Raw genomic sequence first — 18516 nt, forward strand, 5'->3', positions numbered from 1 at the left:
CGTAATTTATCCTACGCAACTAGTAATTTATTCTACATTTTAAATTAAGTTGTTTTTTTTTAATTTGAAAAAAGTATATATTTTGAAAAGGAGTTACAAATTTAATTTAGTTAGTTATTAAAGGGGAAGAATACAAATTAATGATTTATGTAAATTTACCAATATACCCTTATATTAAAACTAAATACAAATATTAAATGAAGTAAAATGAAGCATTCTTATTGGTTGAAACTTCTTTTTTCTTTTTACAAAAAAATTCTTCTCATTTGAACTCTCCACTATATATATATATATATATATATATATATATATATATATATATATATATATATAGGATGGTTAACGTACATCACGTACGGCAGATAATTACGCACGTTCATTTTAAAATCACGCACATTATAACTCAAAAATCCAAAATCACGCATGCTAAAAACAATAATCACGAATATTGAAAACATTAATCACGCATGTTATAGAACAAAATCACGCACGTTGTCGTACGTGATGTACGTTAAGCTGTAATGTATTTTACACTTTCTCTCTCTCTCTCTCTCTCTATATATATATATATATATATATATATATATGTATATATGGTAAAGATCTGTTAGGAACCACCCTTTATTGCGAGAACCGCGAGAACCAATGTGAACACAACTAAAAGTACCTTGAAAAATAAAAAAACACACAAATTTTTTTTCATGTGCAGCGGTACTGTTCTTCTTTTTTTAGTGACGAGATTTAGCATTTTTTTTATAAAAAAAATCGAACAAAAGTACCGTTGCACGGTGTTGTTGTTCGATTTTTTAGTGACGAAATTTAGCGTTTTTTTAATAAAAATATATTTTTTAGCATTTAGTTGTGGGGTTTAGTTTTATGGTTTAGTTTTTAGCATTTAACTTGGGTGGGGTGGGTGGTTTTAGATTTTGGGGGGTGGGGGTGGGGGGTTAGGCTTTTTAGGTGGTGGTGGTGGGGGGGGTTAGGTCTTTTTTTTTAGGTTTTTGGGGGTGGGGGTTTAGGTTTTTGGGGGTTTTCGGGAGGGGGGGGGTTAGGTTTTTTGGTGAGGTATAGTGTTTTTTAGCCGGGGGGTGGGGGGTTGTTTAGGATGTGGTGGATGGGTTTATTTTGTTGTGTTTACATTGGTTCTCGCAATAAGAATGGTTCTCAAATGAACACTACCCTATATATATATATATATATATATATATATATATATATAGGGAGAGGATCATGAGAAAACTAGATATAAATGAGAAAACTAGAAAACTAACTAAAATCCACTAAAAAGGAGGGGGAGGGAGACTTTTAATGGAGGGGGGACTTTTAATGAAGGAGGGGTAAAATTGGAAAAAAAAATATATATAACTTTTCAAACATTTCCCATTTCTCCATACGTTATCATTTTAAAACAAAAATGGCATCATAAGATCACAAATTTTCTTAACTTTCATTCAAGTATATTCGAGCATATTTTTTATGACATAAAAAAAGATTTATGGTGTCGTCTTGTTTTCAACACTATTATTATAGTAGTGCACATGTGCAATATAACATGTACTACAATTGCATTACATGCTTAAAATTAGCTTTTTGAGTCTAGTTTAGCTTTTAGGGTTAGTTTTTTTGGAGGTTTAGGATTAGGATTAGGTTTTTGGGTGTGGGGGGAGGGGGGGTTTAGGTTTTTGGGGGGTGGGGTGGGGGGTTTAGGTTTTTTTCGGGTTTATGTTTAGGGTTTAGTTTTAGGTTTTCGGGGGGTGGGGGTGGGGGGGTTTAGGTTTTTGGGGGGTGGGGGAGGGGGGGGGTTAGGCTTTTGGTGGGAGGGTGAATTTAGGTTTTTGGGGGGTGGGGGGTTTAGGTTTTTGGGGGGTGTCGGTGGGGGGTGGGTTAAGTGGTTTAGACTTTCCGTATTAGTGCACATGTGCAGTACAACAAATTTTTTTTTTTTTTGAAAATTTTTTTCCATACATAAAAAGTAGCGATTTTTCTTTAAAAAATTGTAAAAAAAAATGGTATTTTTTTAGGTTTTTTTAGTTAGTTTTTTGGTTTTCTCATTTAAACTAGTTTTCTCATGATCCATCCCCTATATATATATATAGAGAGAGAGAGAGAGAGGTTAGGAGTTGGGTATAAAGTCCAAATTTCTAAAAAGTGTAAAAGTCATAAAACACCAAAACTTCAACTATAAAACACAAGGAAAACCCACAAATTACAAACTAAAGATTACTAAAACATCATATATGTGAGTTGTGTTTTGTGATTTGAATGATAAGGTTCTGATTATTGAATGACAAACATTATTGTGTTTTATGTTGATTAGCATGTTGTGTTTTATATCCATAGTTCTATGATTCCGTGTTTGAAGTTTTTATGGACTATTATGGTTTGAATATGATGTTTTGGTAGTTTTCACTCTGTTATTTATGGGTTTATGTGTGTTTTATGGCTGAAATTATAATATTTTATAACTTTTTACAGTTTTTAGGAAATCTAAAATTTACAACCGAACCCCACCATATATATATATATATATTGAATTTTATTTTATTTTATCTTATATATACAAAGAGCATGAGTAGGAATAGTCCTGCCCTACTCATGCTACGCCACATGTCTTTTTTTAATTATTTTTTAAAATATTTTGTATTTTGTTTTTAAATCTTTAACTTCGCATATATATATACGTCTAACTAATATGTTTTTTAACTTTTTTTATTGGTTAAGTTTGTTAATATTTGTGTTTAGTCTCTCTATTTTAACTTTGAGAGTATACATATTTAGTTCCTCTACTTTTATTCGTTTTACTATTTTATTTTTTAGCCTTTTCCCCTTTCTACTACTCCTGGACTTTAACAAACTTACTCTACTAAACTTTATTAAAATAAATTCTTTGACGAGCGTATTTTTATCTACCCCTTGATGTAGTTTTATTGAGATCATGTTAAGAGTGGTATGTACAAGTAACCGAAACACAAACATACATGCTATCAAACTGAGTGATATTCGACTTAGTGCCCTCCCAAAGCGGGGGGAATAGTGACCACTTCCTATTGGTGGACAAACACTACTACTCCTGGATTTTAACAAAGTTACTCTACAATTCCTAAACTCCATTAAAAAGTTTCCTTTGACGAATGCATTTTTATCTACATGTCAATATAATTTTTATTGAAATCGTGTTATGAGTAGTACGTTCAAATAACCGAAACACATATGTACTTATTATCAAACTAAGAATTATTCCGCTTAGCGCCCCGCAACATGTGCAAGGCATAAATCTAATCGATTATAAAACTACACGGCCTATGGCTTTATAGCCTAGTGACATCTTGCGGGTGGGATAAGACTTTGGGACCAATAGGTCCTGGGTTCGATTCCCACAAGAGGGGTTTTCCCACATTTATTGGATTTTCTCCTGAACCGGTGTATAGACATTATGCCTAGTGAAGATGGATATGATCGGGTGATTTCATTCGTGACACGATAATATTCTAAGGGAAATTACCATGTAATAATCCCACCTAAACCCTATTGGCCATTAATAATCCCACCTCAGAATATTCCCCCCACCAGTCCCACATTTCACCTATTTTTTCCTACAATGGTCCCCCGTTAAAAAACTTAACGGAGTTAAGCTTTTTTCCAAATTACAAACAAATTTTTATGTTTTTTTATTAGAACGATGATACGAGTCCATTGATGTAAAACTTGCCTCGAAACGGTGCCCCAAACGATGAAAACGGCGCTTCAATTCGGGTGTTTAAATTTCCAATTAACCAAAATCAAGTCACTTGGAGCACCATTTCGAAGTAAGATTTACATCATTGGACTCGTATCATCGTTCTGATCAAAAGCCCTAAAAAATCTGCTTGTAATTTGGAAAAGAACTTAACGGAGTTAAGTTTTTTTAACGGGAGACTATTGTAGGAAAAATAGATGAAAGGTGGGACTGGTGAAGGGAATATTTTAAGGTGGGATTATTAATGGCTAAGGTCTAGGTTTGCCCATCAAAAAAAATATATATATTAACCATGGTTTACCACTTTACCCTCTTATTAATTATTATTTTGGGAATTGTAAACACGGAAAACAGAACAAATAAAGTTACGGTTAAAGCCAAAATTAGAGAAATAAGCAGACAAGAAGGTTTTCCTCATCAGAATCTCTTCTTTCTTTCTCCCAAAATAATATTATCATCTTTACCTTAACTTGAATCGATTATACAACAATCTCCAAGGCTCCGATCAACCCTCATTAGGGTATGTTCTTCATCAATTTACCCCCAATTTATCTTTAATTTATCGTCAAATTTTTATATTTCAGTATTTTGAGTAGATAAGCCATTAACTTAATTTTGTTCAGACACATCGATCATCATTGCTTGAGGGATAAGGGTTTTTCTTGGATTATTAAATTATGTTGATGATCCTCTTTTTTGTTAGGGCTTTTTTCGCTCAATTTGGTAACTTAATTCAAGCTCTGGAGTCCGTTGATGATAAAAAGGTACAATTTTTCTGATAATTTATGTTTCTTTTTTAAATTTGCGAAGTGGGTTTTGTAGGAAAATCATCATGCTGTTTGATGGGATTTTTTTTTGGGGGTTGATAGAAGTTGTTTGAAATAGAATTAGAAATAATTAAGTGAAATTAAATCCAGTAGATGAATATTATGTGCACGAGTGCCCAATTTTAAGATGATTAAAATAAAATTTAACCCAAAAGATTTGACCAAATTCCGTTTGCAAGATTGGTAATTTGTGTTTTCTCAAGTTTCTTGTAATTGTTGTTGAAAGGTTGCTTGAAAATTTAAGGGGAACTATTTGATTAAGGTTAAATTTCTGAAAGTTTTTTTTCTGGGCAACAAAAATCTTTAGGGTTGCTTTTAGTTCTTAAATAAAATGCTTGATGGTGTCAAACATAACCTTACACTGTTTTAGCATTCGGAGGCCGGAAAGTAGCACTTTTTTTGGAACAGAAAATAAAGGAAATTTCTCTCTTGGTTGTGTGCGAATTTTCGGTGCAGTCATACGTCTGAACTCAAACGGGTACATCCTATTTAGGGTTTTGTTAATACATTTTGGGTGTGGTTGATTGGTTTGACTATGTGTCATTCGTAACCATTTTTTTATCGAACCACATTTAGATGGTAGTTGCATTAATCGGTTTATTGCACATTTGGGTGAGAATCTGGCGACTTTTCTACCTTGTACGACTCATATGGATTGCATTGCCTGGCGGTGTCTATTGTCAATCGTCATATTAGTTGTCTTAGGTTATCTGAGTACCGGCAGTGCAATTATCAAAATTTTATGGTAATAAATAATGTAATATGGTTGATCAGGTTTTGGCTGCAATTCATCATTCATCATTCAAGAATATGGGACAACGGAATATGCTATATACGGGTCCAATGCTCGAAACAGAACATGGCCATATTAATCCGGAACCTTGCGTAGTATCTTACAGTGGATTACCGAGTTTCCCGCAACCTTCTAATAACAATCGTCCGATATTACCACCTTCCGCAAACCAAACTAGTTTCAACCCTCAACAACTACCCGAAAACCTCGGACCATTGCCACATGGCATCACTCAATTCAACGGTCTCGGCCATCCTTCTCCTCATCACCCTGCTAACAACGTATTTATGACACCTACCGGTGCCCGAGTTTTCCCAGCCGCAATTAATCACGGGATTCACGATCAATTCACATTTTCTAGGAGCTTTGAAAATGGTCAGTATATTGATTTATATAAGAGAAAGAACGAGTATTTTCATCCCGCACCTGGATCAAGTTCTTCGGTTCCTATACCTATGAACACAGAGGGAGCCATGATGGATGGTCCATCGTTGGTCAGGGAACCCACGGTCCATAGAAGTGGGAGAAACAGGGGTTCGGGTGCTATTGGGATTGACCCAGTCTTAGCACATAGTAGTAGCCATTTGATACCAGGTAACTATGGTGGTCAACCTCTTCAAGCGGTTCCGTGGTTAGATCAACAATTTTGCGGTAATGGTAGTGACGGAGGTGCTTTTTCGTGGAATCATGGTCCCGCTATACCTTATCTTCAAGGTAATATTAATGAATATATTTATTACATTTGCCAAACTAGTTATTTTATTTTGTTTCCCTTTTAAAAGGAGAAACTTACGTATGGTGGTGGATTTAGTGATTGCCAAAGATTTCTCCTTTTTTGAATAATAATAATCTTAATTTGTTGCTTTTAAAGGATACTTGGATGCACATATTTGAGGTGATTGTCTCATGAAAACCACAAGTTTTATATATTTGTGGTTTACAATGATTAACTTGCCTATTGCAGGACCGATAAATGGGGCCGGTTTGGATGCGTCAAACGTAGGTTTACATGGATATCAAGTCACACCGAGCAACAGAATTCCGGGGACCTTTGTGCATCCGTCAGCCATCACGCCTCATCAGGGTCCCCACAATATCCACCACCTGCCACCGCCACCGCCACCTCCAATGCCGCCAATGCAAGGCCCTAATATAGAATTTCATTCTCAAGTGGCATCAACTTCACACAGACTTCCAATAAACACCAACGTAAATCCTTTTCAGAACGCGATCGAGCTGCCCGTACCTAGGTTTGTGGGTCCCGCACAGCCTACTGGTCTTCGGGTTTTTCGTCCTCATCGGCGGGAACTCATGGTTGACGCAACTGCAAGGCATCGGGCCTTTCCCCACCTGAGAGTTCTCCCTGAAGATGTATTATTTTTTAATATTTAAAAACAGGAATTTGTGGCGTTCAATGTCGGTTTTTTTATAATTCACGTGTTTTTTTACATGTAGGGGGTTGCAATCCTTGATATTTCTGGTTATCATGAAGCAGGACATTCGGTCGATCATCATAGAGATCTGCGTTTGGACATAGATCACATGTCTTACGAGGCAAGTTGTAAAAAGAATCACTTTATTTAAGTAATATTTGTTTCATTTCGAGAAAGATAAGGTTTACTATCAATTCTTTTTATTGGCATTACTTGCGGATCTAGTTAATGTGAACCGAGTTATTGTATAGGATATCTGTTATGCAAAGGGTCATTAGGGTTGTAATTTCATTAATCGTAATTTTGTGAGTAAGGTACACAGATGGTCCCTGTGGTTTACCAAAAATTTGGATTTGGTCCCTAGCTTTCCAAAAGTACACAGATGGTCGGTTTTCACTTTGTAACACATTTAGCCCCCATCTTTTACCAAAAGTACATGGATGGTCCTTGTGGTTTGCACTTTGTAACGCATTCAATCCCTAACTTGGACATGCTAAAACCTTTAGATTTGTTGGCTGGGGACGAAATGCGTTACAGAGCGCAAACCACGAGGACCATTCGTGTACTTTTGGAAAGTTAGGGACCAAATCCAATACTTTGGTAAACCACAGGGACCATCCGTGTACTTTACTCTTCTTTTAATCATTTTGATATTGGAGAATTGGTTTACCTTGTTTAACCTATCGTTTTAAGCGTCTGTGTTTGTTTTAATATCAACGTTTGCTTCATATCATTCTTGAAACATTTTCCATTTTATGCAGGAGCTTCTTGCACTAGGTGAACAGATCGGTAGTGCAGGCTCGGGTTTGTCAGATGATTTTATTTTAGAACATTTAGAAACGAGAGCATTTGTTTCATCTAAATCTTCTTCTGAACCCGAAGATGAATCTTCAGCGGATCAAGAACTTAATTCTTGTGTGATTTGCCAGGTATTTAGTGAACTTTAATTAGGTTTTTCATTTCTTTCAAGATTCAGCTTTAACATATAGTTATCGATACCGTCCCATGTTGGGCATGTATTATTGTCATAACTATATTTTGTGTTTTTAAATCATATGCTATGGTTGTTTAATTTATCGATGATTTCTGTTTTAACAGACCAATTATGACGATGAAGAACAAATCGGGGTGCTAGATTGCGGGCACGAGTATCATGTCGAATGCGTGAAAAAGTGGTTGGTCGTGAAGAACACTTGTCCGATTTGCAAGTCAACGGCACTTGCTGCAAAAGCAAAGGGGTCGTGAAGCGAAACAAGAAGTCTTGATTGATATAAATATACAAATGAAGAGAAGAGGGTGTCCTTTCTCTTTCTATAAATTATGGTAAATATGGAAACTTGGTTGGTTTTGTTTGTTTCCGAGACGAGACGGTTAACAAAATTGTTAAAAAGAAGCTGGTCTCCCTCCCTTGAACCTTTTGTACAGACAGACCTTTGTTGTCATGTTGGTTCACTCAGTGGATGATGATCTATCTGTCTGGAGTGATGTGTACTTATGAATGTTAATATCAGGTTGAACATTCATTCAATCTTTCTGTTTGGTGTTTGATGATTTGGCATGTGTGTGTGGCCTGGCCAATGTGGCACCTTTGATCTCTGGCAATTTGGTTACTTCTTTTCTTTTTGGAAAAATGATATTTAAATTGAATTCTCAAACCAAGTTTTTAAACTTTTATTTTTGATTTAGTAACACTGGTTGATTTTAATTGTTTTCATAAAAAAGATTACTTTCACGTTGTGGGGAGATAGTATTTTAATTTTTGATTTAGTAACACTAGTTGATTTTAATTGTTTTCATAAAAAATGTTTACTTTCACGTAGTGGATTGTTTTTGGTAGTTAATATTCACACACTCCTTTCCCTCTATTTCTCTCTATATATATAGAGAGATAGAGCGAAAAGAGATGTGAAAATAAGATTTAGGGTGTGAGAATGATGGAAGCCTTGTTTTTATATTTTAATCATGGTTGTAAAAGTCGCTAGGCGCTCCCTAGTCGGTCGACTGGGGAGTTGAGAGTACTCGGCCTAGGCGGAGAGTACTCGAGGAGTACCCGGACATGTTAAATTATAAAGAAGAGTAAATTGCCATTTTAGTCCCTGAGGTTTGGTCCAAATTGCCAATTTAGTCCAAATAGTTTTTTATCTCCTCTGGGTCCCTGACTTTTCCATTTTCTTGTCATTTTGATCACATTGCCTAACTCAGTCTAAAAATCCGGTTATAACCAGGGGTATTTTTGGCATAACTGTTGTGTAGTGATAACCAGGGATAGTTTACAATAGAGGTGGCTTTTAAAATTATATGGGTTAGTTTGGGTAAGATATTTTAACCAAACGGGTCACAACGGGTCAATTGAAATTTCATCTTGTTATTTTCGGGTCAAAGCGGGTCGACAACTTTAAAGAAATGGGTCGATGTGGGTTAGCACCTTAAAGAAGTGGGTCAGATTTCGGATCAAAATGGGTTTCGTGACGGCACAAGTATCCGCACAAGACGGGTTACGACACGAAATAGGTTTTGGATCGGAATGGTTTCAATTTGAATTGAGTTTCGGACCGAGACGGGTTTTAGCACGCGGCGGGTTTTGGATCGGAACGGGTCGGTTCGGGCCGACACGGGTTTCCACACGGTACGGGTTTCGGATCGCAACGGGTTTTAGGCTAACACGAGTTTCCGCACGGGATGGGTTTCTGATCGCAACGGGTTTTAGGCCGACACGAGTTTTAGCACGGGACGGGTTTTAGGCTGACACGAGTTTCCGCACGGGACGGGTTTCGGATCGCAACGGGTTTTAGGCCGACACGGGACGGGTTTCGGATCGCAACGGGTTTTAGGCCGACACAAGTTTCCGCACGGAACGGGTTTTAGGCCGACACGAGTTTCCGCACGGGACGGATTTCGGATCGCAACGGGAAAGAAGGCAATTTTAATTATTTGTGTATCAAGCAATTCGTGTTGTTGGAAAATCACGAAATGAAAATTCTGCAAACTTATTTATGGATGTAGAAGATCGTGAAGGCAATGTACAACATCACTCTTGCGAGTGTTTGGGATTGCAATTAAATGTTTATATGCTTATTGATTTTTATCTAACTTCTAACGAATTTGACTTGAACGGCAAATGAAATAATACTCTTAGCTTAGACGTGAAAGAAAGCAATTTTTAACCAACCCAACCCGACCCGAAACCCGTTCTGACCCAGACCCGTTTCGACCCGAACCCGTTCTGACCCGAACTCGTTCCGACCCGAACCCGTTTCGACCCGAACCAAAACAACCCTTTTTTGTAATTGACCCGTTTTGACCCATGACCCGACCCGACCCGAACCAACCCGTTTGCCAGGTCTAGTTTACAACATAATTTATAATCCTCATAATAATTTAATACCAAAATACCCCTGACTATAACCTGATTTTTAGAATAACTTAGGCAATGTGATCAAAATGGCAAGAAAAAGGAAAAGTCAGGGACCCAGAAGAGAAAAAAAACTATTTGGACTAAAATGACAATTTGGACAAAAACTCAGGGACTAAAATGGCAATTTACTCAAGAAATTAGTTTTTGGAAATTAAACATATGTCAAATAACAAAAATTTACTAATATCTATAACAAAATACGTGAAAATAATATGCATTCTTTAATATGATAGGCATAGAAATTATGTTTTATTATTTTTTAAGTCAAACTCGGCCCAAGTTGACCTACTAGATACGATTTTGGCCGAGGTTGACCGCGTTTGACCGATTCCGAGTAATTAGGCGGAGTCAAAGAAAGTCGTCTCGATAGCCTACCTTATAGGGACTACTCGAGGAGTACTCGGCCTTGAAAACCTTGTTTTACAACCATGATTTTAATAAATCTAAGGATCGTGTACAACGCATCCAAAATATTAGATAAGATTTATATACCATAAAATATCATATAATTTAAAAACTTATTTAGTTTGATAAAATCTGAGAAAACCCTATTAGTCAAAAGTTATTTATCTTGTTATTGTAGTTTTTTATTTTAAAATAGATGTATAATTTTTTAATAAACCTGAGTATTCACAAGTTTTATCAACTCCCCAGATTTTTCAAATTAACCTTCCTCTAGATGATACATAATCGTCTCTCAGGTATCACATGCAAAACAAAACAAAACAAAAGATTTATATATTTACAAAACAAAAGATTTATATATTTATCTGGTTATGAATTGAACGTTGACCTCTTAGAGTGGAGCTTTTTTTACACACTGGTTAGTGGTTACCACTAGGTTAGAGGCTGAAATACTGATTGTATATCTGAAGTTTAGCATTAAAGATTTACAGGGCGCGTGTTCAATACATTTTTTTTGAAAGGTGTGAATTATTCGCGAATGTCGGGAGATCGAGCATACGTTGTCTTAACCAGATTCGCGCTAGAGAGTCCTCTCGCACAATAGATCCCCAATTTAAACTCCTATCACCTAGACTCGAACTTGAGACATGGAGAGGAAAACTCACCGTAGGGGTAACTTAAATACCCGTGGCCACCACTAGAGCACTAGTGATGTTATGTTCAATACATAGTGCTTGGAAAATTTAGTAGAAAAGAGAATAGAGGTAAGCAACTAGATAACCATCTTTATCACAACTAAAATAGAAAAAATACGCGTTTATATGGTTCTCGTAGTTTTCTAAATAAGAATGGTTTTCATGATTAACATTTATACGCAAAAAAATCTTCAAAACCAACATCACAAATTGCTTTGAATTATATAATAGCGCCACTCATTTACACAAGATTCACTACAGTTGCCATTTAAGACAATACAAAAACACCACCAGTAGCTTGATCTACTTCATTAGTCAAAACACAAGTACAACCAATCTGATCAAACATACCGGCCATTGTCAAGTAAAAAGTCAACCAACTTTCTTCGAAGCTGAAACGACATCCTTGACCCGACATCGGCCTTCTGGCAATGACGTAGATCATTCCAAATGTCAACTCCTTTGACCCAAATGTTGACCAAAATGTTTTTCTGAGCTCTTTTAGCCATCTGTCAACATTTTCAAAGGTTACATAGCGCGTTGTGTGAGACTGTAGTATGCATGGTACCTGTGGGTCCGAAATTACAACAATGTCCTTTAATAGCTGATAGAAATCCAAGATCACTTTTAAGCCATATCTATAAAACTCTTGCATTTAAAAAAAAAGAAACGAACATACATAAAACTAACCTCTCGGTCAACACGGTCCAAAATCCGAGCCTTGATGATATATTATGTTAGAATAATATACAAAATTGCTCCCAACAAGCTCTATATTACACAGGGTTATGAAATTGCAATACTCAGCATGGAATATGGATTTAATTTGATCAAAATTTCAAAATATACCAACAAAAGCGGAGCCAGAGGCGTACTACACATCTGAATTGGCCCAAGAACGTGTGTTATGTTGTGTTAATCCAATAGCATTTTCCATGTGCTCTTTCAAAATTAATATTTCTTGCCTTTTTTCCCTTTTTAAGTATCTACGCGCCGTAACAACGTACGCAAGTTCTGGACCATAAAGATGGCATGCTGATGCTGCTTTGTACGCTACGAGCTCAAAGCTCCCTGGATGACAATTAAGTCGCAATGAATACCAAAATCTAAATCACCATATTTACGGTTGAACCGAGCTTTTGACGAGCCGAGCCCAAGCCCAACTTTCCAGCTCGTTAAGAAAAATGAGCCGGCTCGATTCGATTTTTAAACGAGCCGAGCCTGAGCCCACCCTGATTCGATTCGGCTCAGCTCGGCTCGTTTACAGCCCTATACGGTTCATGTAAAGTGAATGTAAATACCTGATGTAACTTCTGACGCAAGTATGGTTTGGGTGAAATGACGTGTCAGCCACCACCGACAACGTAATCTCCAGTTCTTACTCGATACTTCTTCTTGAAACATATCGGGAATACTCTTTGAAATCTCTGTGTGACTATCACCGTAACTGTTGACACAACTCGACATTCTATCGTCATCGCATCGGGAAAGCTCTATAAAGCATGAAGCAAACTCTTTCCAAATATCACAGCCAGCGTATGTAGCATCTAGATGCAAAGCAATCATCTCTACCAATCTTTCTATGCTGTAATCTCCTGGAACTTTATGCAAAACAGACTAAATAATTTTGAACTCACAAGTCATATATAATCCAAACACTATGATATAAAGAGATGATAACATACCAGCATGATGCAAGCTGATTAGCTTTGCAAGTGAGCGGCTACAAGTAGGATCTTTTCGTAACGCGTCCTCAAAGCATATCGACAGTTTGTTTGCATCCTCTTTGGAAAAATGCTCCAGAAGACTAGCTTTTAACCTTTATTTTAATACAAGAGTTCAATTAACAAAAATGTTATAAAGTTACATAAACGACTAAAATGTCATTTCCGTTCCTATGGTTTGACCAGTTTTGCGATTTTCGTCCAAAGGTTTGTTTTTCCGCATCTGGATACAAAAGGTTTGAAATCTTGCCATTTTCATCCAGCTCGTTAATTCCATCCATTTTTCTCCGGGTGAAAATGGCAAACCTTTAGGATTCAGATGCGGAAAAACCAACCTTTAGATGAAAGTCGCAAAACTGGCCAAACCTCAGGGACGAAAATGGCATTTTTCATAAACATATGAGTTGACTTAAACAAATATGATTTTGGCGGTCAAAGAGATAATCAAAAGGATCACCTAAACGGAAGTGCAGCATGAGAATTTTTAACAATACTTTCCACCTCTTCTATAGCTTCTTTGACTTGATCCCCAAACAAAAGCATCTGTCGTAACAGAGACATTGAGATGCGAATTTAAAAATCTTTTCGAAATTAAGTTTTATAATAGATTATGTTGCTCGCCTGAATTAGAGGAAGTAAAGCCTCAAACGCTGGTGGAGTCGAATGAAGCGCGTCCTGTAAAAGCTTCACCGCAACTTTATAGTGGTCGTTTTGTATACTTCTTTGAAGAGATATCAATTCCTCATAATTCATTCTCGGAAGTTTTATTGGCATCAACAGATCTTCTAGATCTGTAGCATCAACTATAGAGCCATAAATTTTGTTGCCAGTATGAACGAACCGAGATAAGTTTCCGTTTTGACCACTCTCGTCAGAATCCATGTCAAGTTCGTCATATTCAAGTATTTCTTTTTTTGGTACACGGTCAACCTCCATTGGAACTACTTTTCTATCTTGGTCAACGCCTTCTTTGCCGATTCTAACAGAGGTATTTGAATCTGGTTGAAGAACAGAACCTGAATCTTGAACTTCAACAGCACTTTGTCCGTTAGAGTGATTAGTTAATATGATTTCGTGGGTACCAGACATCACTGATTGAGCGGGGCTACTAGATTCAAGTGTATCATGTAAAGAAACTTCTTTCTGAATCGCATTGTACCATCGATGAGAAAACGCTAACCCCGCAACCAAATTTGCTATCGAGTTGCTTGAGAAGTCACTCTCTTGCTGAAGGCTGATAGAATAGGTATAGTCAGAATGAATAAAACTTTTAATGCTAGTGACTAACATATTAAAAGTAGAGTACATGGATGGTCCCTGTAGTTAACCAAAATTTTGGATTTAGTCCCCAACTTTTTTTGAAGTACACAGATGGTCCCTGTGGTATGCAATTTGTAACGCATTTAGTCACTAAACATGTAGGACTAAATGCGTTACAAAGTGCAAACTATAAGGATCATTCGTGTACTTTTGGCAAAAGTTGGGGACTAAATACGTTACAAAGTGCAAACCAGAAGGACCATCCGTGTACTTATAAAAAAAATAGGGACAAAATCTTGGTTAACCACAGGGACCACCCATGTACTTTACTCAAATAAAGTAGACGGATGGTCCCTATGGTTTACCAAAATTTTGGGTTTGGTCCCTAGCTTTCCAAAAGTACACGGATGATCATGTGATTTGCACTTTGTAACCCATGTAGTCCCCAGATGGTCCCTGTGGTTTACCAAAATTTTGGATTTGGTCCCTAGCTTTCCAAAAGTACACGAATGATCCATGTGATTTGCATTTTGTAACGCATTTAGTCCCTAACTTTTTCTAAAAGTACATGGATGGTCCCTATGGTTTGCACTTTGTAATGCATTTAGACCCTAACTTACACATACTAAAACCTTTAGATTTGTTGGTTGGGGACTAAATGCGTTCCAAAGTGCAAACCACAAGGACCATTTGTGTACTTTTGGAAAGCTAGGGACCAAATCCAAAATTCTGATAAGCCACAAGCCACAGGGACCATCCATGTACTTTACTCACATATTCTGGAACATAAATGCACACCTTATAACTGCATCGTTGGCCATACTAAAGTCACCTCGTAAAAGAAAGATAAGGAGTAATTCTGACTTTATATCCAACCTACCCTGCCAAAAATCCAAACTTCAATTACGATTCAACACCGAGATGCAGGTTACAATCATGTAAATCATAACACAAGCAACTAGAATAAATACAAACGTACCATACATGTAAACATGAATGATAGTTAGACAAAAGGCATTACTTAACATATCGTTTGAAATTCAAGTTATTTAGACAATACCTTCAGTTGCCGCTTATTTTTTGTAGCTGCACAATCCTTCTTCGCCCATACATCGTACACATTCAGGACTGCTTTTGGTTCCAATTTTGCAGCTTTCATATGTTCTAGAAGCTTCAATGTAGCCTAAATAGCAAGGGCGAACCAAAATATTAAGTGCTACATATACTTACAACAATAAAACTCGAAACCAATTATAGCAGATAAATGTAGTAATTGCAAAACTATTCCTCAACAGATGTTGAGTGATAATATGTAGTTCAGGTGGTATCAGATTGTTTCTTGGGTAATCTTGTTCTAATAGCCGTGATACCCCTAACAAGTGGTATCAGATTGTTTCTTGGGTATCATAGTAGATGATGGAATGATGGAAACAGAAAGTGGAAGTTGAGTCACGTCATATGTGAGCCTTGTGTGCAGAAAAAAACTACCTTCGCAAAGTCAAGAAAGACACTTAAAGCAGATTCAAAGGTACAAAGAACAGACACGACAAAGATAGCTCAAGATATGAAAATGGTGTACTGAGGCAAAATGGAAGTTCGAAAGTTATCTTTGATAATGTGAGCATTGAGATTTGTTTTGCTAGATCCGTTAGCATCTCATTCTCGCATGACCTTGCAGGAAGTTATAATATCAAAAGACGCAAAAATACCCCTTGAGATTTACATCAGAAACACTACAATCCAATCCAAGTTCTTTATATACAGGTTTAGCCCCATAGATTCGTATACTGCTTCCTTCATACTTCACTCAAATCTTTGTTTTCATTCAAGTCATCTTACATATAATTTCTTTTTCCGCTTCAGAATGCTTCTACGCAGTCTCTTTTTTACAAAAATTCATATCACAACCGATTTGTAAAAACAAACATTTAACCGGAAAAGCGGAATAATTTGGTCATCATACACCACATTAACAAGTGAAATAGAAATAAGAATCAAACTAAAAGTCTAAAACAGAATAATCTAAACTTATACCCTACTAGAAACAGTTAAAACTACTCTTAACACCTAAATTCAAATAACATTCTGTGAAACAGTAGACCTAAAAGTGCATTCTGTTGTATGTACTACAATCATTAAAGTGTGTGTGTGTGTGTATGTGTGTATATATATATATATATATATATATATATATATATATATATATATAATCACTCAAAAAACAGGAAAACACAATGTTACCAACAATCATACCCAATACTTAATCCGATTGTTCACCAAACCACTCTCCTTATACGTCCCCTTCAACAACAAACTCAACACACCGCAAGCTTCATCCCAATTTTGACGCCGAACAAGTTGCCGGAGCAGATACCGTAATCTATTCCGATGTTCAGACCGCAAACTCCGTAACTCTCGCCCTAAACCTCTTTTTAAAGTATAAGAAGGCTTCGTTACAGATAATATTATTCCTTTAATCTTCATCTTCATCGAAGACGCCACAACGACGTCGTCTTCGGTCTTAGTCTGTTTCCGCTTCTTTGTTTTGGTCTTCTTAGGTTCGTCAGTGTGTTCTTTTTCGTCGATTTCCATGAAATCCTCCATTGAATATGAGGTTTTGGTGGAGTGATTGAGAGTTCGCCGGAGAGTAGGTCCGGTGAGTGTGGCGGCGACGGAGAAAGCGGAAGAATGCGTCGTCCGGTGGCGGTTAACGGCGACGTGCACGGTGGTTTAACATAGGGTCGATTGTTTTTAAGGGTTTTGAATCAAGTTGGGGTTAGAGTTGATGAATATGGTTTATGAGAACGGCCCAATGTACTAAATCCCGGCCCAATTATTTGACAATTATAGATTCGTGGGTTAGATGTTGAGGTATTCTTTAACAGGTTAACTCTACTTCAAGAAAATGTTTTAATCCCGTGAACTCAACTCAATCTTATTTTTAGTGGCTTTTGGTTTAAAAACAATAATAATTCAGTCTCTTAACATCGCTTTAACATGTTAACAAATAGCCTCTCTAATGCCCTAAATACAAGGAGAGAATGATGTGTAACGCCGATTAACATGTTATGCCACCCTTAATGCTCCAGATATTAGCATACACAGGCTTAGAGGACCTCAAAAGTAAGTTTTATATATTAAGAACAAAGATAAGTAGATAACCTTAAATGTGACTTGATGAAGAGGTTGAACCTTGCATTTGACCTCCTTAAATTGACCTTAACTTGAGGTTTAATTTTATGACAAAATTAAAGAAGTCCATAACAATCAATGTTATTTACAAATTAGCTCTTTTGTCCAATTAAATTTTATATATGAACTAGAGGGTAGGCCCGTGCGATGCATGGCATGACCAACAGTTATTGTCCTTCATTTTGTTGTGCGTTCGGAGAAAGCGGAAGAATGCGTCGTCCGGTGGCGGTTAACGGCGACGTGCACGGTGGTTTAACATAGGGTCGATTGTTTTTAAGGGTTTTGAATCAAGTTGGGGTTAGAGTTGATGAATATGGTTTATGAGAACGGCCCAATGTACTAAATCCCGGCCCAATTATTTGACAATTATAGATTCGTGGGTTAGATGTTGAGGTATTCTTTAACAGGTTAACTCTACTTCAAGAAAATGTTTTAATCCCGTGAACTCAACTCAATCTTATTTTTAGTGGCTTTTGGTTTAAAAACAATAATAATTCAGTCTCTTAACATCGCTTTAACATGTTAACAAATAGCCTCTCTAATGCCCTAAATACAAGGAGAGAATGATGTGTAACGCCGATTAACATGTTATGCCACCCTTAATGCTCCAGATATTAGCATACACAGGCTTAGAGGACCTCAAAAGTAAGTTTTATATATTAAGAACAAAGATAAGTAGATAACCTTAAATGTGACTTGATGAAGAGGTTGAACCTTGCATTTGACCTCCTTAAATTGACCTTAACTTGAGGTTTAATTTTATGACAAAATTAAAGAAGTCCATAACAATCAATGTTATTTACAAATTAGCTCTTTTGTCCAATTAAATTTTATATATGAACTAGAGGGTAGGCCCGTGCGATGCATGGCATGACCAACAGTTATTGTCCTTCATTTTGTTGTGCGTTCGGGGAAAATGTTTATGTATGGATAAAAGATAATTAGCCAAAAGACAATGTAAGAGAAGCCATACAAAATGTGATAAGAGCTTGTACCATAAGCCGGCCACACAAAATTTAAGGCGTGCATAGCACAG

The 18516-nt window shown here is 36.7% G+C and overlaps 2 protein-coding genes across 8 annotated transcripts; one reads left to right on the forward strand and one right to left on the reverse strand.

Moving 5' to 3' along the window:
• Positions 1-4081: 4081 nt before the first annotated feature.
• Positions 4082-8340, forward strand: LOC110885696 (probable E3 ubiquitin-protein ligase ZFP1). The gene is made up of 7 exons (XM_022133398.2): positions 4082-4256; positions 4440-4500; positions 5338-6070; positions 6321-6727; positions 6812-6910; positions 7551-7718; positions 7888-8340. Exons 3-7 carry the CDS (start codon positions 5374-5376, stop codon positions 8032-8034), a joined length of 1518 nt encoding a protein of 505 aa, XP_021989090.1. The 5' UTR covers positions 4082-4256; positions 4440-4500; positions 5338-5373; the 3' UTR covers positions 8035-8340.
• Positions 8341-11498: 3158 nt separating this feature from the next.
• Positions 11499-17142, reverse strand: LOC110885694. Of its 7 annotated transcripts, none has more exons than XM_035978663.1 (10): positions 16542-17136; positions 15349-15471; positions 15087-15169; positions 13650-14262; positions 13486-13571; positions 12990-13123; positions 12606-12905; positions 12180-12375; positions 11995-12075; positions 11499-11813 (listed from the first exon to the last, which is right to left on the reverse strand). In XM_035978663.1, coding segments are annotated over exons 1-9 (1887 nt in total). In that variant the 5' UTR covers positions 16893-17136; the 3' UTR covers positions 11499-11813; positions 11995-12074. The 7 variants fall into 7 exon arrangements, with proteins under 7 accessions (XP_035834556.1, XP_021989085.1, XP_021989087.1 ...); XM_022133393.2 differs by having other exon boundaries at positions 11499-11872; XM_022133395.2 differs by having other exon boundaries at positions 11499-11872; positions 11984-12075.
• Positions 17143-18516: the final 1374 nt, after the last annotated feature.

Source organism: Helianthus annuus, chromosome 10 (genome assembly GCF_002127325.2).
Source record: "Helianthus annuus cultivar XRQ/B chromosome 10, HanXRQr2.0-SUNRISE, whole genome shotgun sequence".
NCBI lineage: Eukaryota > Viridiplantae > Streptophyta > Magnoliopsida > Asterales > Asteraceae > Helianthus > Helianthus annuus.